Raw genomic sequence first — 23,404 nt, 5'->3', positions numbered from 1 at the left:
AAATAAGACAGCATACACAAAATGTACCGGTATTCATTTTATTGGAGATGTTAAAAGTTAGCATCAACTGTTTTATTTTCAAAACTTAAAATATTTTATCAAATATTTATTTAAAATGGCAGTTTTAAGAAACTTAAAAGACATTTGTTTATATATTAAATTTGTCTCATACAAAGTTACCTCCTACCAGAAACTTGGTGACAAATCAGTAGTTTTTACATATATTCTTTTCTTTTAAAAAAAAGTTTTCAGAAGTTTTAGCAAAAATATTTTTTTTTTCTTTTCAGAAATTACAAAGAAAAGAGGATATTTATGGTAGCTCAGAAGTGACTAGTGCAAAGCTTTGAAATATGCGACAACGATTTATATAGAAGAATCACAACAGTGGTTTTGGAATATTAATGGAAGGTCATCTACACCTTCGCCAAAAAATGTTTACAGCTTTATAATGCAGGTGTTCTCCCTACTTAAAAATTATTTTCATCATATTGAAGTATGACCCCATTAGCAGATCCCTCTTCCACCCCAGAACCATCTGCAGATTCTGAAGAGTCGTCCTCTGAAGAGCAGTCATATTTCACTCGTGCCGTCAAGCCAGGTCTCCAGGCAACACGCACATGGCAGGAAAGGTTCTAGAAAAGCATGCAAAAGTAATCCGTATTTATGTAGCACTGTCGAGTGCTTGAATGCCCAATTCTACACTTAAATACTCTGAAGTCTTATATTCATTTATTTACTTAGATCCCACCTTTCCCCCAAGACAGACAAAATAGAAAAAAACAACCCAGTAATTAAAAAGCAATTAAATAGCAATGGAATTAAAACTAACTATTCAAGCGTACAGATAATGGGCCATACACATTTAATGGCACAAACCCTTTCGTTAAAAACAGCCAATTCCTCAAAGCCTGTTGACATAAGTCTTCACCTGCCAGTGGAAGGACTAGCTTCTTTTAAGCAGAAGTCCCAAAATCTGGGAGCAGCCACTGAGAAGGCCCTTCCCCACCAAGCCTGCCACTTATAAGTCCTGTTAAGTCTAGTGGAGATTACTCCCCAGTGAAAAGAGTACAAGGTTGCAGCTTAAGATGATCATAGACACAGTCCCATTGAACACAAATAAGACTTGCTTCCAAGTAGATAAATAAGCCCGCTTACTAGGGAGCAAACCCTATTGAATTTAGGGGGACTGCTGAATAAGCACATAGGAACCTGAAGCTTTTTATTCTGCTAGTCAGTGGGTTACTGAGCCTGAGAGAGAGAGAACAACTTGACAGGCCACATAGTGAATTCATGGCTGATGCACCCTAATTTCAGCTCAGTTTCTTAGCCACTTACTATGCTAGTTTTCAAAGTAGATGATTGCTGCACAATCACACTTATTACATGAGTGAGAAGCAAGCATATGTATTGTAGTATTCTTACCTCTGAGGAATCACTTGTCAGCTGAGCAGTGTAGTCAACTTCAAAGATATTAATGTATTTTCTTACCTGGAAGAAGAAGATGGTCATTCAAAAATTCCACTTAGAAAATGCAGTGATTTGCATTAAGTGAAATATGAAAGAAACTGTTATTTGATCCAGGGATGGTGGGGGTGGCTCTATGCAATTTTGTGTTTCACGTTACATCAGCAAAAACTACCTGTTTTTATTCCAAGTGCAGTCAAGAAGTACCATAGCATTTCTGGTATACACAACAAAGCTTCCTTAGGACATCCACACACCCCTCCACTGCTTTTGCAACTAGCTTGAAGCTACTGTTGTTTATCATTGCTTATTGCACTAAGGCTGTGCCAGATCTTGGAACTTACTGTATTTTTCGCTCTGTAAGATGCACTTTTCCCCTCCTAAAAAGTAAGGGGAAATGTGTGTGCGTCTTATGGAGCGAATGCAGGGGGGAGGCTCTGCTCAGCGCTGCCTTTAAAGAGCTGCACACACGCTCAGCGCGCTCTTTAAAGGGAGTGCGGCTCTTGGGGGAGCCTTCCTCCTGCTGCCCAGGAGAGGCTGCGCGCGGCTATCCCATAAGCCAAAAACAGCAAGAGGCTACAGAAGCCAGATCCCTCTTGCTGTTCTGGCCTCTGGGATTCAGAATATTTTTTTTCTTGTTTTCCTCCTCCAAAAACTAGGTGCGTCTTATGGAGCGAAAAATACGGTTCTTGATAGCATCACATTTGTGTTTGCATTTGATGGCAGAGAAAAGTGAGTCACCCTTTTTTTTTTTTAAGCTTAAAACATACCAGGGAGTAAGTACCACTCGACTGCGTCCAGCCAGTCCATCACACACACACACACACACCCTCCTCCTCCGTATAAAGGCAACACCAAGACTAAGGAGGCTGACAGGCACTGCACCCCTTAGACTGGCTGTAAGCAAGGAGGTAGACAGATGGAAGGTTGTCCGAGGGCAGAATGAGCTTTGCCCCGCTGCTGCTGAGGCCTGCAAAATCTGCTGCACAAGGCCCGTTTTCCCCTTGTGCAGGCGTAGAATTTCACCTACCCACGGCTTCAAATTTGTCACTTGTGTCACGGTGTAACTTCTGCGTTCAGATGATTTCTCCCATGAGATGTAACTGTTTCCAATGGTGGCCAAATTCTGCAGAAGATCCTGAGAGGGCTTGTTGCCATCTGCGGACAGAAAAATAGTGTGTGTATGTGTTTGTGTGTGTTTTTAAGGAAAAAGGATAATGAGATTCTTTTATGACAAGCAGACTGAGGCTTTCCTGGAGTCCTGTGACGGATGCTCAAGGCCTAGTTGCATATGCTGCAAGCTCCCCTCCCCCCCCCCCAATGGGAATTTTAAGAACTAGGGTGAGAAGAGTTGCCAATGTTAAGAATGGCAGAGCTGGCCTGATCGTGCTTCCATTTCTTGGAAAACAAAAATCCATTTATCTCCGGTGAACTTTGGAAAAACAGATTATGTGAGTTTTTGCCTCACTTCGGCTTCAGTAGGAGGAAGCTGGCTGCAGAAAGCACCAATTTGACCACTATAGCTCAGTGGCAGAGCATCTTCTTTGCATTGAGAAGATCCCCAATTCAATTCCTGGCGTATCCAGGTCGGGATGGGACAGATCCTTGTCTGAAAATCCTGGGAAGCGGCTGCTAGTCAATATAGACAATGCTGTGCTAGCTGGACCTCATAATAATAATAATAATAATAATAATAATAATAATAATTTATTACTTGTACCCCGCCCATCAGGCTGGGTTTCCCTAGCCACTCTGGGCGGCTTCCAACAAAGATTAAAAATACATTAAAATGCCACACATTAAAAACTTCCCTGAACAGGGCTGCCTTCAGATGTCTTCTAAATGTTAGGTAGTTGTTTTTCTCTCTGACATCTGATGGGAGGGCGTTCCACTAGTGAGAAGGCCCTCTGCCTGGTTCCCTGTAGCTTTGCTTCTCACAATGAGGGAACTGCCAGAAGGCCCTCGACACTGGACCTCAGCGTCCAGGCAGAACGATGGAGGTGGAGACGCTCCTTCAGATATACTGGACTGAGGCCGTTTAGGGCTTTAAAGGGCAACACCAACACTTTGAATTGTGCTCGGAAACGTACTGGGAGCCAATGTAGGTCTTTCAAGACCGGTGTTATGTGGCGACTTCCAGAGTTCTTGAATTCTGCTAACACATTTCTTCCCCGCCATGCCTTTTCCCAAATGTCAGGAGCTGATTTGCAACAGTCCCTCCCCCCCCCCTTTAAAAACACTTTGGGTGTGGGAGAGGCGAAGGATGAACTTTTATACAAATGAACATATATGTGCTACAGTGGTGCCCCGCAAGACGAATGCCTCGCAAGACAAAAAACTCGCTAGACGAAAGAGTTTTCCGTTTTTTGAGGTGCTTCGCAAGACGAATTTCCCTATGGACTTGCTTCGCAAGACGAAATGTCTTGTGAGTTCTTGCAAGTTTGTTTCCTTTTTCTTAAAGCCGCTAAGCCGTTAAAAGCCGTGCTTCGCAAGATGAAAAAACCGCAAGACGAAGAGACTCGCGGAACGGATTAATTTTGTCTTGCAAGGCACCACTGTACTTAGAAAGGAAAGAAAGAGACAGACTGCTTCACAGACTCATAATCATCTTGCCAATATGCATGTCTGTCATGCAAGCTGTGAACCTGAGGGAATGCCAGAGGTGAAGGACCCGCTGCGACTGCTCTTAACATCCTGCTTTTCCACCCACAAAGACGCTTTGGCCAAGCACTGCGCTGGGCTGAAAGAAAGGAAATGGTTCCTCTTTGTGTGCAAATCACATAGAGGGACCAAGTTCCTTATTCATTAGGAACTCAAAAGGATTAAGCCTCAGCAACTTGGCTACCCTTCTGCCTTCTCCCACAGTCAGAAAAAGAAAGGGGAAATAGCTACTGATTACTAAAGAAGAAAGCCCTCGTGTTACTGGACTTGCAAACCACAGGCAGCTGTAACAAGTGCAGGATCACGGCATTCACCACTAGTTTTCCTGGCATCTCTTATCAGTCCAGGTTCATGCAACATTGATTAATTTTGCTAACTGGAATGAGAGATCATTTGCAAGAGATATACCTCTGATGCTGTGGAACAAGGCGACGTCCTGTAGCATATTCTGCGGAAGATGGCCTAGGCCCTCTGGGTCTTTGCTGTGTGGGCACACAATATCAACCTTCGGTTTAGGCTTTTCTCTCTGGTACCGAACAGTTGCAAGGCATGAGCCTAGATTTTGCTTAGGGGGAAAAAACGAAAAAAACAACAACAAAATGATGCTATTTACTTCCAATTGAAAGGCTTTTACATTCCCACATGCCCGGTCCAGATAGCCCACTAGTGAATCCAAGAAGCACATTCTGAGAATAAGTGTTGCGCAAGTGAATAATTTCTGGAGGCAAAAAGTAGGCTGGGTGTGTGTGCTGGGTCAGAAAGTGGGGGACATATTAACCCATCTTCCACATGCCAGAATGTCAACCTGGACCCCTAGTCTTCTAGGCTTAAAAACAGCTGCAACCAAGTCATATGTCTAGATAGACCTGCTTATACAGAACAATTTTCAGCAGGTGTCTAGAAGGCAAAAGGGAATCCATTATAGCCAAGGGTTGTGCAGACCCTTGTTTGCCAATAGGTCAAGCACCAAGAAGCCACAACAGGCTTGTTGCTTTCGTTGTGGATAAGAGAAGTGACTTGGGCAGCGGCCAGTGATTATCAAAGGAAGACTCAGCAAAAACATGTCTGGGAAGTACCACATGTGATACAAAGTTCCATTTTATTGTGCAAACTTACCCCAGACTTAGCATCTTTTGTAGCAAACTTCAGGGAGTACTTGCGCTCAACTCCTGGGATAAACTGGAAGAGAAAGAAGCAACAGTTGCACTTCACAGCATTTTTTAAAAAAAAGAACAACAATGAATCCAGAGGCATAAAAAAGCCCCCTAGAAGCATCACATTATAATAACACTTAGAATTCAAATGATGTCCTGCTGCAGGTTCAAAGTTGGAAACTTGATTGAAAGAAATTGTTCAAATGAGCCCTTTTGTGTGGCGATTTAAATCAAACCTTCCTAACATGTTGTGGGGTTTGTTTTTGGTTTTTTTTTAAAAAAGAATGATAAATATGTAGCGAACCTCTCCTTAATTTATACGTTGTAAGAACTTGTCTGCATGATCCAAAAACAAAACTTCCTTTCCAACCCTCAGTAAAACTTTCATAAGGTCTTTTTTGGTTTCTGGTTGCCCAAGAGAGGCTGCATTCGTATGATTATATCTTGGCTTATTACTTCAAGGTATTCACAACCATTTTGTCTGCACACACAAGCCCCTTCACATGAGCTGTGATTAGACCACAAAGTTTCTAATTGAACATCAGGAAGAACTGGCTGCAGTTACAGGCACAAGGGCAGAACGGGAGCTATCCAATTAATTGGCAGCTGTAGTCATCCAACTTCATGATGAAACTAGCCGTGTGTGTCTGTACAGGGCTTAATTTCCATGCATCTCCACAGTTATTTAAAAATGCTTGGCCATTTGGAAACAGTCCAGTGAACGACACTGGCCTGGTCCCTAAACTCTCGTCCAAAACAGCAGGTACATTTTCAAGCACCATTTCTGCATATCCCGAAAGGATGCAAGCTAGACAGATAAGGAAGGGTGAGGGAATTCCAGAACGGCTTGCTAGAGAGTTTAGACCTTGACAATGCACTGCTTGTTTTATAGGCTCCTCGCTAGCAAAGAAATGCACTGAGGAATCATTTTACCTCTGCAAGATTAATCTTTCAATACAGAAAAGAAGAAGCAGGAAAAATACTGCTTCAAGAGATATCTAGCTTCAGGCATTACATCTGGCCACTGAATACTCTTTTAATAAATGTCACTTATTCATGGATTTGTTTAACAGCATTTCTAGCCCTGGTAGCATCACATTGCTTAGACGCCCCTATCTGTAAAAATGATAGTAACTTGGTGTTCTGTTAGGGCCGAACAAAGTAACCTGAGCAATCATTATATAGCTTTTTATAAGCCAAGACCCTGGTGTAGGGTTGCCATATATCCGGAATTTCTTGGACATATCCTGAACACTACATTTGGCAGCAATGTCCAGGCAGAAATCATCTCTCCTCTCCCCCCCACCAAAAAAGCTGTCTGGATTTTCACTGTTTGAAACATGGCAACCCTACCCTGCTGGTTCAGATATAATGCTAAGTATGGTTAAATGTGGAGTATTGGGATGCGGGTGGCGCTGTGGGACGTGGGTGGCGTTGTGGGTTAAACCACTGAGCCTAGGGCTTGCCGATCAGAAGGTCGGCGATTTGAATCCCCGCGATGGGGTGAGCTCCCGTTGCTCGGTCCCTGCTCCTGCCAACCTAGCAGTTCGATAGCACATCAAAGTACAAGTAGATAAATAGGTACCGCTCTGGCGGGAAGGTAAATGGCATTTCCGTGTGCTGCTCTGGTTCGCCAGAAGAGGCTTAGTCATGCTGGCCACATGACCCAGAAGCTGTACACCAGCTCCCTCTGCCAATAAAGCGAGATGAGCACCACAACCCCAGAGTCGGTCACGACTAGACCTAATGGTCAGGGGTCCCTTTACCTTTACCTTTTTATGGTTAAATGCAGAGGCAGTTTGAGGGTGGCACGACTGGTATGGCTGCACTGGGCACTGCTTTGCAGGGGGCACCAAAATAATGCTCCAGAACAGAGTGCAAGAGGCAGCAATGGGGGGAGGATTTTAGTGTCGCACGGGGCGCTGCTGAAATTTGAGAGCCCAATGTTAGCATCATGTGAGTCTCTGGCTTGTATACTCCTCCTCCAGCATCGCTAGGAGAAGGCAATCAAGCCTTCATTTCCATTTCCAACCAACCATAGTTTGTCGGTGCATGCAATGGTATAGTGGCAAATTCAGAGGTTCAGGGTCCCTTCCTGATAGTCATGTCTCTGTTTAAAATTACCAGAAGTAAGCTGAAAACCTAACTTTGTTTATATTAGAACAGGATGTTTAAACCTGCTGTGGTAAAACATAGTCGGCAGTCTTGATCAAATTTAGTGATAGGCTGATCATCAGAGAGATAAAAAGTCGTTCTAATAAAATCCTTTATAGAGCTGAAGATCAGTGTAACTAAAAACATACTATTGCTTTTTAAAGTGAATGCCTTGTGGTTATACACAGCATTTTTATAACAGTGATGTTTCTCAGGGCGGTTCATGTGATAAAATACGAGGTAAAAACACAACTAAATACTTAAAACAAAAACAACAAGACAATAAATGCACCACCACCTCAAAGACATTTAAAAGGTTGTAGAATATTAACCAGTCAAAAGGCCTGGTTGAAGAGGAACATTCTATAAACAATATTATCCACCAATGTCCAGCCTCCTTTGAAAATTTAGAATATCAAGTCATACAGGAAGACAGACAAGTTTATGTATTATACACAAGTGTTTGCCAGTTTCAAAAGATGTGTGCTGTTTAAAAACTACTTCTTTTTGTCAGTCTGTTACTAACAGCACATTATCCTCTGAGTGATAATGTATTGCTCATCCCTCAGTGACGATCCTGACTCAAGCAAACCCCTACGACTGCATTACTATGTCTGACATTTTACATCAACAAGCAGGCCGCCTCTGGGTCAAACTAGACCTGACAAAGGAAATGGAAACGTGCGACTCTCTCTATGGTCTCATTAAAATGCCGTAAATAACAGCTGCTTTGGTAATGGGTGTGAAGTGAAACCCGCCAACTTTAGGACCACAGGGCTGCTTTCAAATTTTGTCATACTCAAAGCAGACCCACTGAAATCAGTGGATTTAATAGGAGCTATTCACATCTTCATAATAAACAATGGAAGCTAAGCACATTTTTTTACAAGGCAGCCCTTATAAGGTAAAGGGACCCCTGACCATTAGGTCCAGTTGTGGCCGACTCTGGGTTGCAGTGCTCATCTCAATTTATTAGCCAAGGGAGCCGGTGTACAGCTGTGGCCATGTGGCAAGCATGACTAAGCCACTTCTGGCGAACCAGAGCAGCGCACGGAAACGCCGTTTACCTTCCTGCCGGAGCAGTACCTATTTATCTACTTGCACTTTGACGTGCTTTTGAACTGCTAGGTTGGCAGAAGCAGGGACCAAGCAACAGGAGCTCACCCCGTCACGGGGATTCGAACTGCCAACCTTCTGATTGGCAAGTCCTAGGCTCTGTAGTTTAACCCACAGTGCCACCCGCATCCCCTCCCTTATAAGGTACTGCCACATTAAAAAATACTCACCCTAAAGCAAGTTCCAGGAAATTAGCTTGTAAGAGCAGGATTGAGGTTGACGTTTGGGGAACTTGCTTAAGGGACATTTTGTGTGGGGGTTTTTTGGGGTGTGGGTGTGTGTGAAAGTGGCAGGGCAGTCCCCCCCAAAATGCCCCTCTCCTCAGTATCTTCTTATATGGTAATCCTAGATACATTTGCATGGGAGGAATTCCCTTTGCGCCCAGTAGGGCTTTCTTCTGAATAGGAATGCCTAAGGCCGAGTTGTTAGTTGTGTTAGTCAATAAGGCCCACCGTTTACTTAATGAGACTTATTGCCTAATAAAGCCACTTCCGGCCTGCCCAGGAGGTGGGGTTGCGGGCTTCACGCCCACCCCCCACGTGAGCGGGGGCTGGTTTCAGCCCCCGCGAGAGCAGGGGAATCCCGGCCGTGACCTGCCCTATTTAGGGCCGACGCAGAGGGGGCTCGCCCTCTTTTCGCCGGCTAGCCCTCACGTTTTCCCACCCTCCCTCCCTTTAGGTAGGCTTTAGGTAGGTCTCTGACTTTGCTATGGACTTCGGTCTGTCGCCGCAAGGGGCATGGTAGGAATTTTTCCCAATTGGCAATTTCAGCCATTTGGTTTTTCGCCTACCTCGTAGCAACTCATCACAACTTTTCGGCATTGGCGGTAGGCATTGGTAAGAAGGGGTTAAGAGGATGTGGGGGGGGAGGAACGCCATCACCTCCCCCCAGTGAGAGAAGGGTAGTCCGTTAAAGGACTCCGGGGGGCGTGGCCCTGTCCGAAGCCTATGGAGGTGAGGGCCAAAGGCACGCTCCAGAGCGGTGACCCGGGGGAGCTCCTAGTCGACGTGCCTCGGCGGGAGACTCCCCCGATATAGTGTTAACCCTTCCCTGAGTCTCCAGCAAATGGGCTGGAGCCGGATAGTCGTTAGGACCAATGCCTAAGCCAATGCCTCTCATTCCTGAATTCAATAAAGTTGTGGCCTAATTCGCCCATTTAACCTTAAACTATGGTGTCTCGTGTCTTTATTTATCCTGGTGGGGGGCGGGAACTCGCCACGCAAGTGTGTTATAGGATTGCAGCCTAAGTCAACTGAAATCAATGAAGTTTGCTTAAGAATTGTGTTGTATAATGCCCTAGGTGTAGAACAGGGATTGGTAGAAGTCAGATTAAAAGCAGGGAGGTGGGGGCAGAGTTCAAAGACAGCCAAATTCTGTCCCGGATCAGATTCCTATCTTTTAGATAGCTGCTTACTAAGGGAAAGTTTGGCAAGCCCAGCTTCTAATATCACTGTGCTATGCTCTGCATTGGAGCACTCAAGGAATGGAAGCTCTGTCCAAGAGGAGATCTGGCAGCTGGAAAGAAACAATAATGAATTTCACCACTGCAAAGCAAGCTGGATATCTGGGAAGTGAAGGAATCCCCATAATGAACCGTCTCCTTTTATATTTAAAGGTTTTTACTGGGAGGGAAACTCAAAACATCCAAAAGGGAATCATTTTCAAGATTGTTCCAGCATGAGAGAGATCGATCAGTAATGGAGTCTACCGAGATGTGATTCGCACAGCTTTTTCCCATACAACCCAATGATGGTTGTGCAAAACCTCCACACAGCCAGTTGCCACTTCCTTTGTTTGCTGTTGGGTTAAGAGTTGTATACAATAAGATTGTGGGCATAAAACTAGGGCATTGCTTAGATCAGAATGGTATAGTTGATAGTGTATTGGATCTGGACTGATGAGACTTGGGTTCAAGCTCAGTGACAAACTTATTTGTGTGACGTGGAGCAAGTCACACTCTTGAGTTATGAGGCTAATGTAATGTTAGTGCAACATGTCGGGTGAGGGTAATGTAGGTAAAATGGGGGGGGGGGGGACAGAGCTATTTAGGGGAAGGGCAAGAGTTTAAAAAATGGTGGCGGCGGGATAAACTGATTTACCACGGCCACAATGACATCCGTGCTTGCAATACTCCCGGCAGCAACATCCAGAAAATGGTGCCGACAAGCACTTGCAGGCTTGACGTTGCAACCCAGAGGGATCACATTGTAGAAGGATACTTCCTTCCATTGGGTATGTGAGCTGCAGGAACATTGTCTGAATCAAATGCAATTTCTATCAGAGGGGTTAGCTAGCTTGGTCTGTTGCATTAAAAAAAAAAAAAAAAAGGAGCCAAAAGCCTTGTGGCACGTTGAGGACTTAGCAGATTTATTGTGGCATAAACTTCCTGACGCGAAAGTGTAAAGAGTGAACACCCCTTAGGTTACAGGCTAGAAACTGCCAAATTCTAACCCCAAAGAGGTCCATGCCTGTAAAAAGGATATGGTAGGTGGGCATAGGTTGGCAAAGGTGTATGGGCAATCTTTTGTAGAAGATAATTGTCATTTTGAGGAGCTAGTGATCTAACATGGTTATCTCTTCCTGCCTCTGTTTACTTCCCCTCTATCTCTTGTTCTGTTCTTTGATGGCTAAGAACAGCCTTTAATTTGTTGGAAAGAAGTGATAATGCAGAGTACCTTCTGACCTTTGATGGTAGACATTGTTTGGAGGAATGTGCAGTATTGGAAGAGGGGGTTAGCGAAATAATAATCTGCACTAGCTAGTAGAGCAAGGCACATAGGCCAACAAGTTAGCTACCTATAAATCAGATGCGTTTTGGGCATAGTTCTGAGAAACTCACGCATGAACTGATGGCCAATGGGTCGTGCAAACGAAGGCTACCTAGGGGTCACTTGGCCACTTCTTGAAGGCTTCCCATTGGCAGATCAAAGCCCTTGCTTAGTAATGTATATAATGCTTGCTGTTTAGAACAAGATCTTTAATCTTCTCACTCCCTTGTGTTTGTATTGCTTCTGAATCTCCTTAAAAGAACCACCTTGCATTTAGCAAGCCACAAGGTGACATCTACCATGCCAAGCAAGTATATATGGAGTCCCTGGAACTGGCAAGTATTTATGCCAAGCTGGAATCAAAGAGGTAGAGTGTTCTGAATAGGTTCTTTGAGCACATGAAATTGTGCTGCGTCTTCCCCACCGCCGCTGCCACCACCACCTGCCCTGCTCCCAAAGCAGTAGGTCTTTCCGTAGAAGAATAGCTTCAGATCAAACTTCATCCAAAGAAACACACTTTTGATGAAGTCCAAAGGCTGGAAATGTTAACAAACACCCTCCTTCAATCCTGGCCAGACAGCTGGTTTGTTTTGTAAAACATTACAAAGAATGCTTACTCTTGTCTTTTTCTACCCAGCGAATACCTCTGAAATACAACAGAGGCTGGGGAGGAGAGAAAACATTGCCCCAGGCTTTTTGCTGCCTGTTTAAGAATATTTCTTCAGATTTTCAAAGGGACAGAATGGAATACAAGATTTATTATTCAAGTGGAGATTAGAGCCAGCAGCAGATCTTAGGAGAGCTTTGGTCTTAACCCACTTGGACTAGTTTTGCAGGGGGCTCTTTGAGATCTTCAGAAGTGAGGCTGAATATGTTTATCCTCTGCCGTATACAGCCTCATCAGCACTTGGCTGTGCCAGAGAGCCAAACAACAAGCCTGGTTTTTCATTAGCATGCTTGGATAGCACAACATACCCCTGGCTTTACAATTTTATTCATTAGCAAACATTGCCTGTTTGGATAACATAATTTTTTTGAAAATGTGTGAATGGCTTTCATTACAAATTCACATTCTCTTTGCTGCTGACAACTGAGCCTTTGTGTGGTTTTGAGTGGGTGGGGGAGGATGTAGACTGTATGCAAAGACCCTTCTAACTCCTGGATCCAGCAAGTGTTAAAATATAAACCAGGCTAGTTTCCTGTGGCAATAGCCTGGGAGATGGGCCATTCCATTAACAAAGGAAGGAGTCTCTGTGTGAGACGGCAGTTGGGTGGGATCACCTTCCCAGCTAATGGTTAGTTAGAAAGAGAGTTTGGAAGTGATGTGACCTAGAAGGAAAGCAGCAAGCTAGAGTTCGAGAGCAATGTTTGGTTCCTGTTTGATTCAAAGGCTATGGCTATGGAAGAAATAAGACCCTTTTGGTGGTGTTAATACTGTGAACCCCTCCATCATAGGCTCAGGGGTGTGTGTGTGTGTGTGTTTAAATAAACCACATATCATAAAGACACCACAGTCTCTGCTGTGCCTCAAACCTGAAACCCCTGGAAACTCAAACCACTTGGATATTGGCACACAAGATCCTAAATTGAAAGTTCATTTAGGAAACATTGGCAAAGTGGCTACTCTCTCTTTGTACCCAAAATAAATAAATTACTGTTAACATTCTGAAACAGCTGTATCTCATTGTGTGAGCATGGCTGCAAAATGTTATGTTGTCAAATTCATATGCCTCTCATTATACTAGAAAACTCAGACATCCAATGGGAAGGAAATGCAAGGCATACGAAAGGAAAGAATTTTACAAAGGAATTAATTAATTTATGAAATTCACCGCCACAAGATGTCGCAACGGACTTTAAAATATGATTAGGCTATCACTGCCTTGTGGGCTTCCCATAGGCATTCGACTGGATACTAAGGGGGAAAGATCCTGGTCTAGACAGGCCTCTGGCCTGACCCAGTCGGGACTATTCAATCACAAATGTACAAGGCATTGCAAGAAGGAACCAATCACATTAAACCGATCCAGTTTTGCTTGGAAAAAGCCATTAGCCAATTTTGAATTATGGTTTTGTGCTAAACCCTGCCGTTCATATATGATCCAAAGTCATAACAATACCATTTTAATACCATTATAACTGGGAGATGTTAGAACAACCAACAGCATCTCAAAACGTGTGACAAATGGCAGAGGGAATACCTGGTCCAATGTGTCCTTTATCTCCCTTTCTATGATGAGGAAGTGAGAACTTTGCCTACATACTGCTGACTGGGAGTCTACCCAGATTAACTAAGGGCAGATTCACACTACAAGTTACTACAAGATTCATACTGCAAGTTAATTTATTCTTTAGGACAGAACGGACTGGTAACTTAACAATGGATTAAACAGTACGTGATCAGGCTTAATAACAGACCCCAATATGTGGCTCTTCTGGAATTTGTGATGGATGCGATTCATCTGCAAAACTGCCCCTTAAGAACCACTCATTGGGGTTTAAAGGGAGCACAGCAGCAGTGCAGTGTCATAAGTCAGAACAGCTGGGCACTGCAGGGTGGGGGAACCTTCCTATCGATAGACCCTGCCCTGGTACCAGAATTTTTTGCTGCTGAAGGCACTCAACAGACAACAGACACACCTAAAGAGACCTGGATGCCTTGAAGAAGGAACTCCACCCACCCAGTAAAGTAGTTCCATCTGGCTGCTTATAACCACTTCTGCATTCGATGGGGAGGGGGCACTCCTGCTGAGGTTCACACCTCCAGTTGTCCCTTGGGGGAAGCTGCAAGCACCAGCCCTATTCCAGCCTCTTACCTCTTTTTTTTTTATGAGTGTGGCTGTGCTCTGAGGGTTCTGGGGTTTTGTCAAACTAACTTTTGCCTCCCCATCGTTGACAAGAAGAGAGTGCAGGATGAGAGTCACTTCCTTTTTCTTTCATCTCTTATCTGCAAAGGCAAGGTATGACTCATGGTGCTAGGGCAGTGTCTTCCTCCGGAGACTCTCTCTTTTCATCTTTTATTTCAGATTAGACTGGGGGGTTGATCTTTTGGGGAGCGTAGGTGGTAGTCATGGATTCTTTGGGAGTAGGATAACATCAGCTTGTCCATTGTCTGTTGGCCTAGGCATAACTTTTCTTAGAATCAAAGTTGGAAGGGACCACAAGAATCACGTAGTCCAACCTCCTGCAATGCGGGAATCTTTTCACCACCCAACGTGGAGCTTGAAGCCACAACCCTGAGATTGCGTCTCAGGCTCTGACTGAGCTATTTTGCCTGCACTTGTAAATATATTGTACTGATTGCTTAGATTACTAGAGTTGTATTTTTTCCTGCTTAGATCTTGACATTGGCATTATGTTAATTGCCATTTTAAGGCCATGAGGGTTTTGGTGGTTGTACTTTTGCTTAGCTGCTTTAGGCCTTCTTTAGAAGAAAAAAGGAGTGAGCAAATTCTGAATATTATGTGATCTCCATCTCACAGTATGGTATACAAACCTCAAATGCTCCTCCACCCTAATGAAAAATGATGACAGAGTTCCAGCTTCAAGCATTGTGTTTGCAAAATACGGCTTAATGGAAAAAGGAGGTCACCAAGATTTCCAACATAAAAAACTCATGTTATTTGAATTAAGCAATTTTCTTGCTAAGTATTCACTGTTTGACATAATAACTTAGCACTAAGGAAGCGGCTTCCACTAAGGTCTGCTAAATAAAACTGTAGCTCCTTCAAATCAAACACAGACACTGAAATATTTCACTGCCAAGGCAACACCAGGATAAAGCATCCCATCTGGAGCAATTGTGTGTAACAGAAATTTTAGGACCCTGCCCCCTTGTCTTTGTAAATAGTTCACAAGTGCCCTCTTGGAAACATTCTTCAGGAACAATGCTAAAACTTTCAGTCTAGCAGCTTTGCCAATGACTCCGCAGAGTTGGGGGGGACAAATTTCTGGTGAACTCATGATTCAAAGTACCAATGAAAAGAACAGCTGGACACTCGGAGTCATCAGTTCTCTGGAAATGTGCAGTTTCAGCCCAAGCTGTTCCCATCCTATCACAAGAACTTAAGAGTCCTGCTAGTTCAGACCAAAGTTCTATTTAATCCTTCATCCTGCCTTCACAGTCCCTCCTTCTTCTTCTTTTTGAATGTAAAACATTTAATTTAAAAACGTTGACACTACAATATATAAAATAGCTATTATAAATGCACATAGTGTATTCTATAGCTGTCAGGTTTACGTTTTTAGGAAACTGTAAGTTACACTGCGGTTAAGACTTGTAGTTTTACCCTTCTGAAAGTCCACATTATATCACAGTGATGTATGGTAAGACTTAACAGCCCCAATTGTTAAACACTTGCATCAAGTTATAATCAGTTTTATTGCAAAAAGACCCTGTACACATTTACATAAATTCTAGTGCCCTACAATTTTAGCTACCCAACAAGTCATTAACATACAGAAATATGCATGAAAAGCAAGAAAGATCACCCATCCCTTCTGCATATTAGCAACTTGTCACTGTTGAGCAACAAAGCTCACATCACTGAGTTTTTATGTGAACAGTCCCTTCTATGGGAAGCTTGCAAGCAGGCCATGAGTGCAACATTACTCTCCCCAGCTGTGTCCTGCAGCAACTGGTGTCCATTTTCAACCATGAATAAGCTTACCCCGCATCCCTTTTAAAGCCCTTCAAGGCATTGCACACACACCCATATACTCCGCAACCAGTGTACTGTACTCCCACAGCTGGTTTCAGAAGCAGCGTACACACAGCATTAGCCACAATCCATATCTCCCTGGGCATCTATCCTCTTGTTTCTTATGAAGTATTGTGTTTTGATGAGTTTTCCCCTAGGCCAGTTGGGATGGCTCACTCAGTAGAGAGTGAGACTCTTAATCTCAGAGTCAAGGGTTCAAGCCCCATGGTGGGCAGAAGATTCCTGCATTGCAAAGGGTTGGATTAGATCTCTGACATTCCAGGATTCTAACCCAAATGGAGAAAAACAAACAATCTAGCTGCATTATAAGCCATTCATGTGAATACAGTTAGTGACCATCACTACAAGCCTGCATTATGCCAGAGCATCACACATGTTGGCCACACTCCCAGCAGGCAGAGCAAACAAGTTGCCCTGGAGCCCAACTGTGATGGTGAGACTTCTTTGAACTTTCCAGCTCCACTCTCTGGAGCTTGAGGGTCTTCCTGCTACCTTACACCAAGCAGCATTTTACTGCAAATCAAGTGGAGGTGTCATGGACAGGACCCAGTGAGCTCATTGACATGGTAAACTTTTGTGTGACAGTCCGCCTTTTCTTCAGTTTACAAGTAAATTCCATAGTACTGTACATAGAGCAAGCGGAGTTGCCAACTTTTTTTCTGGCGAGTCAGACAGAAGTTTTACAGGTGAAGCTTTCCCCAGAAAGGAGCTGAACACACACACAACTGCCTACTATACATTTCTGCCACCTCAAAAGGCACAAAGGTTCGGGGGGGGGGGCAACATTAACAGAGGATTTCCATAGGGGGAACCGTTTCAGTCTGCTCTGCAGCAAAAGCTGCCTTGTGATGCCTTAAGGACTTGACACATTTATTAAGGAGTCAGTAGCTGCTTTTGCAGAATGGAGTCCACTCCATCTGCAAAGTCCCACAGAAGGCACTGCGCGTGGATTTTGGAGAAAGCCCCTCTCATGGGTTTGGCCAGGATTGCGGGGGCGGGGGGGGCAGAACCTCAGTTAAGCATTTTGTACTGATTTAATTGATTTAGGGGGGCAGCCGCCCCTCCCTGCCCACGCCCATGGGCCCCACTCCCGGTACAAATGCTTACCCCACATGTTACTTAAGCCACGCCCCCTTGAGCGATTCCCACGGCGGCGTTCCAAAGCGCCGCGCCTCTGCCCATGTGCAGAGTGCGCTTCCCTGTCCCCCTAGACCATTCGGCCCAAGGAGCCCTGCCCTGCCTTACCTTGGCGGACGCCTTCTTGACGTACGCCAGACTCCGCAGAGAGCTGGGCGAGCTCTGCAGGTAGTTGAAGAAGTCGAGGGCCGTCTGCGCGGGCCGGCGGGCCAGCGCGGTGTAAGGGTTCAGCGACAGCCGAAAGCGCTGCTGCTCCTTCCAGATTGCCTTCGGCGGCGCCGGGTCGCCTCCCGCGGGCCAGAACAGCGCGAGCAGCGCCGCCAAGACGAGGGTCGTCTCCGAGCGCAGCATCTTCTTCCCCGGCAGGAGGCGGCGAGCGAGTGACTGAGCCGGAGAGGCCGGCCAAGTACAAATAGTGCGGGCTTCCCCTCTCCGGAAGCCGGTCCCGCCTCCTCCCCGCCGCCTGGCTCCGGCCCCAGACAGGAGGAGGCGCCCTTCGCAGCAGCGCCCACGCCCTGCGGCCTTCCGCTCGCCTCGACGGGGGCGTCGAGTAGTAGGGCAGCCCTGGGAGGGCTGGGGCGGATTCTCGGGAAAGGAGCCAGCGACCCCTTTCCCCCCAAACGACAACGACAACGTGGTTTAACATCACCCTGCCTTTCCAGAGGAAGAGGCACCTGTTGGATTTGGTCATTTCCAATAGACATACACGCTAGGAGCGAGCAGCTGCTTTAAAAAGGCCTCAGTGCACCTTCCAATATTTATTTAACTGCTTCCTTTGTTTCTTGTTCGCTTTTATATAATATAGGTTAAGGTAGGGGGACTCCTGACCATTAGGTCCAGTCATGGCCGACTCTGGGGTTGCGGCGCTCATCTCACTTTATTGGCCGAGGGAGCCGGCGTACAGCTTCCGGGTCATGTGGCCAGCATGACTAAGCCGCTTCTGGTGAACCAGAGCAGTGCACGGAAACACCGTTTACCTTCCCGCCGGAGCGGGACCTATTTATCTACTTGCACTTTGAGGTGCTTTTGAACTGCTAGGTTGGCAGGAGCAGGGACCGAGCAACGGGAGCTCACCGCATTCCAGGGATTCAAACCGCTGACCTTCTGATCGGCAAGTCCTAGGCTCTGTGGTTTAACCCACAGCGACACCCACGTCCCTTTTATACGATATATATTACCCCGATTACACTATCAAGAGTCACCCCACTATAGGTTGCATCTGACACGCTCACTTAATTTGTAAATACAGCAAAAGAATAAAATTCATGAGTTTAAATAGTCTCAAGTGTAAAACAGTAGGCACTGGAAGTAGGTTAGGGTAACAGCCTAAACCGATTAGTCCTAATAAAGGTATTAACTTTTGCATTATAGTTTAGTTATTCTGTTTCATTTTGTCTTGATTTTTTCCAATGACTGCAGTTGTAACTTTTTATCAAACTTCACTTTACAAAGTGGCATTTTTATATATATAAAAAATGACTTCAGCCTTGAGTAGTTTACATTTTAAATTACAATTCCCATCATTCACAAGCAATGTGTTCTAAATTTACAAAGCACGTGTAGTCACTCTCAAAGTACTATTAATCTGCCTTTAGTGATACGTGTCCCTGCTTGAAAGCATAGCAAGAAAACAATATGGGCACCTGTTGAGTGGTACTGAACAGGATGTTATTGGGACTCCAGCTCCCATCATCCCCAGCCAACAGGGATGATGGGACCTATAGTCCCAGGATCCCCCCCCATTGTTTTTATTAAATATTTTCTTGGGTTACAGAAGTACATACTATGTATCTGGTTTCAGTTCATAGAGTCCTTTATAGAGATCTGTTTTATTCAAAGTGAGACACTAATGTTTTTGACAGTATAAGGTTGGGGGAGAAGAGAGGTGTGTGGCGGGGGAGATCAGGGTTGGTATTGGTGGGAGAATAGGGCTGCCGTCTTTGTTCTGGAAAAATACAAGACAGGTTGGCAGTGGGCAGGCCAGGAGCAAGGGAAAAGAGGGTGTTGGGGTGATTTTCTTTTCCACCTGGTGCTGAAATGACTTCAGAGTACAGTGGTACCTCGGGTTAAGTACTTAATACATTCCGGAGGTCCGTTCTTAACCTGAAACTGTTCTTAACCTGAAGCACCACTTTAACTAATGGGGTCTCCTGCTGCTGCCACACTGCCGGAACACGATTTCTCTTCTCATCCTGAAGCAAAGTTCTTAACCTGAGGTAATATTTCTGGGTTAGCGGAGTCTGTAACCTGAAGCGTATGTAACCTGAAGCATATGTAACCCGAGATACCACTGTAATCCATTACAACCTGTTGCAGTCTAACCAGATGGCCCCTCTGGAATTTGTCACACACACACACACACACACACACTTGTAAAACTAGCTGTTCTTTGCAACCCAGAGCTGAAATACATGACACACACTTTCAGACACATGCAAGTACTATACAGCCATACATGCCGACCAGGGTAATAATAATAATAATAATAATAATAATAATAATAATAATAAACATATTATGATGAGGTGATGAGCTTTGTTCCGCATGTTAAATTTCTAAAGTATAGCTGTTAACTTTCCCTTTTCTTGCGAGGAATCGTATTCAGAATAAGGGAATTTCCCTTTAATAAAGGGAAACGTTGACAGCTATGTTCTAAAGGGGGGGGAATATTAGGGGACAAGGGGAAAGGCAAGCCCTGTGGGAAGCTGCTTCTCCCCCACCCTCCTCTCTCAAATATCATGTAGATAACTCTGTTCAGAACTGGGGCTACACTGGCACAAAACCGCTTGTGTCTAGAGCCTCAGGACCTGTTGCTCTTTGAGGGATGGGTTCCAGGCCTGCACTCCGAGGCTGCAGCTCTGCAGATGGCCACCTTAACCCAGCCAAAGCTTCGGGAAAGTGGAGGCGACAACAATGTCCAAAACGTTTGCCTTTCTCCTGCCCTCTCCCATTAAATAAAAATGAAAATCCATCTTTTAATTTTTCTGGTAACAATCACTCTGCTAATAATTGCCAACATGTGTCTTTCTACTGTTGTGGAATTAATCTGGACAAAACCCAACGTTCTTGTTTTGTTCCCTGGCATTTCGCAACTAGATTTTACGCAACAAGTTGTTTTTTAAAAGCATCTTCAACTGTGCACACGATTTTCTTTTTTAAAGACTCATTCAGAATTCCACCCTTTCCCCCAGTCTCAGGATAATTGTTTTTCTTTCCATTTATTACACAGCAAGCTTGTCCCCATGCCTGGTAAATGAGCTTTGTGGTAGGGGGCATCTGCTTGGCATGTAGAAGGTCTTGGGTTCAAACCCTGGTACCTCCAGTTAAAATGGAAAATCTACATTCAGAGGCAGTTATACCTGTGGATACTGAATCCTAGGAATAAGTAACAGAGTTTGTTTGTCAGCTTCTTGGAGAGGATATGGAAGGCACTTTTGAAAAGAGAGTGTTTAATCCGAAGAGTCATGACCGGAAGGAAAATAGCCACTTGCCCTGTTGCTCAAATGCTTGAACAAACAGTGATATATTAAGACTTAGTTTCACTTTTCTTGTGCAACACTTGGGTGTGAGTTGCAAAACAGCCCTTCTCTAAGTGGAAGTTTTCGCCCAAGCACAATAACGTACCTTTGATTGATATAGCTGGATGTTGATATAACTGAACCTATTGTCTAATTCGTCAGAGTTTTTCCTCATTGATTTACAATACATCTTGATGGCTGCCAACTAGGCACTACTCTGACACAAGGAGTGATGGACAAGGAAGAAAAGAACTGATTTTTCACAACCTTTTTTCTTTCTTTTTTTAAGTGGGCACATTGCTATAGGATTGGGTTTGTGTGTTTGAGAATTTTGGATTTTCCAGGATAGCAGATTTTACTGTCAACTGTAATAGGGAAATATTGATGGATGGACAATTTCCCACAACTTTTACAGCAAAATATGGGTGATGTAAATGTGAATAGCGTGCAGTTGAGGGACCATGAAGAAATATATCATTTGCCTCATAATATAGTTGCAGAAGAATTTTGAAACAAAATAAACTACAGGTCCTGAGAAAATAAATTGCATCTCTCTGCTTTAAAGCTCAAGCAGAAACTTAGCAGAGGAATTATCTTTATCTTCTTCTTCAATCTGCACTCTCCTACAATGTCAATTTAAGACAGGGGTAGGCAAACTAAGGCCTGGGGGCCCAATCGCCTTCTCAATCCGGCCCACGGATGGTCTGGGAATCAGCGTGATTTTACATGAGTAGAATGTGTCCTTTTATTTAAAATGCATCTCTGGGGTATTTATGGGGCATAGGAATTTGTTCATTTTCTTTTTTCAAAATACAGTCTGGCCCCCCACAAGGTCCCAGGGATGGTGGACCGGCCCACAGCTGAAAAAGGTTGCTGACCCCTGGTTTAAGAGATACTTTGCCCAGATAGACACACTTAATGGATCAGTTCTGAATGATACATGAATTTATAAATGCTGGGGTCCCTTTTGAAATATGTGTGAGAAGAATCTAGCAAAGGGTTCCTTGTATGGATTAAATGGAAATGAATTTTGAATTGAAAAACTGGGATTTATCCCATGCACCTGCTCTGCATGCAGCAGGGATCAGGGCCAATCCACGGGAACTCCAAATTGTACTGGGAATGACCTGTTTGAAATCCTGGAGAAACACTGGTTGGAACAGGCAATGCTAACCTAGATCATGGGTAGGCAAACTAAGGCCTGGGGGCTGGATCCGGCCCAATTGCCTTCTAAATCTGGCCCCCGGATGGTCCGGGAATCAGCGTGTTTTTACATGAGTAGAATGTGTCATTTTATTTAAAATGCATCTCTGGGTTATTTGTAGGGCATAGGAATTAGTTTATTTTCTCTCTCTCCAAAATATAGTCTGGCCCCCCACAAGGTCTGAGGGACGGTGGACCGGCCCCCTGCTGAAAAAGTTTGCTGACCCCTGACCTAGATAGTCCAATGATCTGACTCAGTATAAGGCAGCTTTCTAAGTGCCTGGCCTTTCTAATTGATTCTGTGCAAATGGATTTTGTAATTTGGACCCAGTGTGCATTGCAGCAAAGGCTATGGCATCAAGATGAGAGGCAGGAAATCCAAGTTATAGATTCAGCCATGAAGCTCACTTGGGTAGACTGTGTCTCTTTGGCTATTTGCAGTGAGGCTTGAACATCACTCCAAGTCCTTGAACGGAATACAGGCGTAAAGATTCATTACATTGGAGTTCATTACTTTATCTTCGTTTCTTCTTTTTGCGCTTTCAGAGGAAGTGTGCAGATTGCATCTAATCTAAATGAACCACCACGATGACTTTCCCAGAAATGCGGCTTTTACGCTGTTGCAAAATTGTACATTGGTTAGCTGTGCGCTTCCATCTCTCCAGACTAGCCCTGTTCCTCAGCCCCACTGCTGCTTTCATACCCAGCTCAGTTTCTGTGTTAATCAACCAAAGTTTCTGTTCTCTCTTAAAGCCCTTGCAGGGTGGGGCTCAGTTTTATAGCAGTGCTGGAGGAGCCGATTAACCCTTCCCCTCCATTTTCTAGGTCTAAATTGCCCTCCTGAAAAACTGCTAACAGTTTTTTAAAATAAGTTGGTTTTGTAAAAAGAAGCAGAAGCAGCATATTTTTATTAAGCATTTTCTATATATGGAAATAAACAAGTATAAAGTACAGTATGCTTTAAAAAAAAGAATAACCGAACAACCCCCCACCCCACCCCACCCTTAGGCAACAGTCAGCCTTGAAACAAATAAACCCAAAGAGCAGAGGACATACAGTACATGTGAAAAAGTTGACGAGAATGACTGAATTACATTATCAGATTATACCATGTCTTACTATTGCCTTGTTTCCTGGCAAGAATGACTGCAGAAACATTTCCATGGAAGCAAGAAATCACAACCATTGATCCTTTGACCTTAGGACAGTAGGCTAAGTTCTACACAAACTCGTCTTCTCTATCCTTCATGCATACCAGCAAGGTAAAGGTAAAGGTAAAGGTAAAGATACCTCATACCATATAGTAAAAGCCATGGTTTTCCCAGTAGTGATGTATAGAAGTGAGAGCTGGACCATAAAGAAGGCTGATCACTGAAGAATTGGTGCTTTTGAATTATGGTGCTGGAGGAGACTCTTGAGAGTCCCATGGACTGCAAGAAGATCAAACCTATCCATTCTTAAGGAAATCAGCCCTGAGTGCTCACTGGAAGGACAGATCGTGAAGCCGA

General features: G+C 44.3%; 1 protein-coding gene across 1 annotated transcript; it reads right to left on the bottom strand.

The window, feature by feature from the left end:
* Positions 1 to 24: 24 nt before the first annotated feature.
* On the bottom strand, positions 25 to 17,577 carry RARRES1 (retinoic acid receptor responder 1). Its single transcript, XM_028731409.2, has 6 exons — positions 17,284 to 17,577; positions 5,242 to 5,304; positions 4,534 to 4,690; positions 2,495 to 2,622; positions 1,423 to 1,488; positions 25 to 632 (listed from the first exon to the last, which is right to left on the bottom strand). The coding sequence occupies exons 1-6, from the start codon at positions 17,524 to 17,526 to the stop codon at positions 468 to 470; spliced, it is 822 nt and encodes a 273-aa protein (XP_028587242.2). The 5' UTR covers positions 17,527 to 17,577; the 3' UTR covers positions 25 to 467.
* Positions 17,578 to 23,404: the final 5,827 nt, after the last annotated feature.

This window comes from Podarcis muralis, chromosome 6 (assembly GCF_964188315.1).
Source record: "Podarcis muralis chromosome 6, rPodMur119.hap1.1, whole genome shotgun sequence".
In the NCBI taxonomy this organism is placed as follows: Eukaryota; Metazoa; Chordata; class Lepidosauria; order Squamata; family Lacertidae; genus Podarcis; species Podarcis muralis.
Note: the sequence above shows the minus strand (reverse complement) of the source record. Positions and strands in the feature narration are given on the sequence as shown.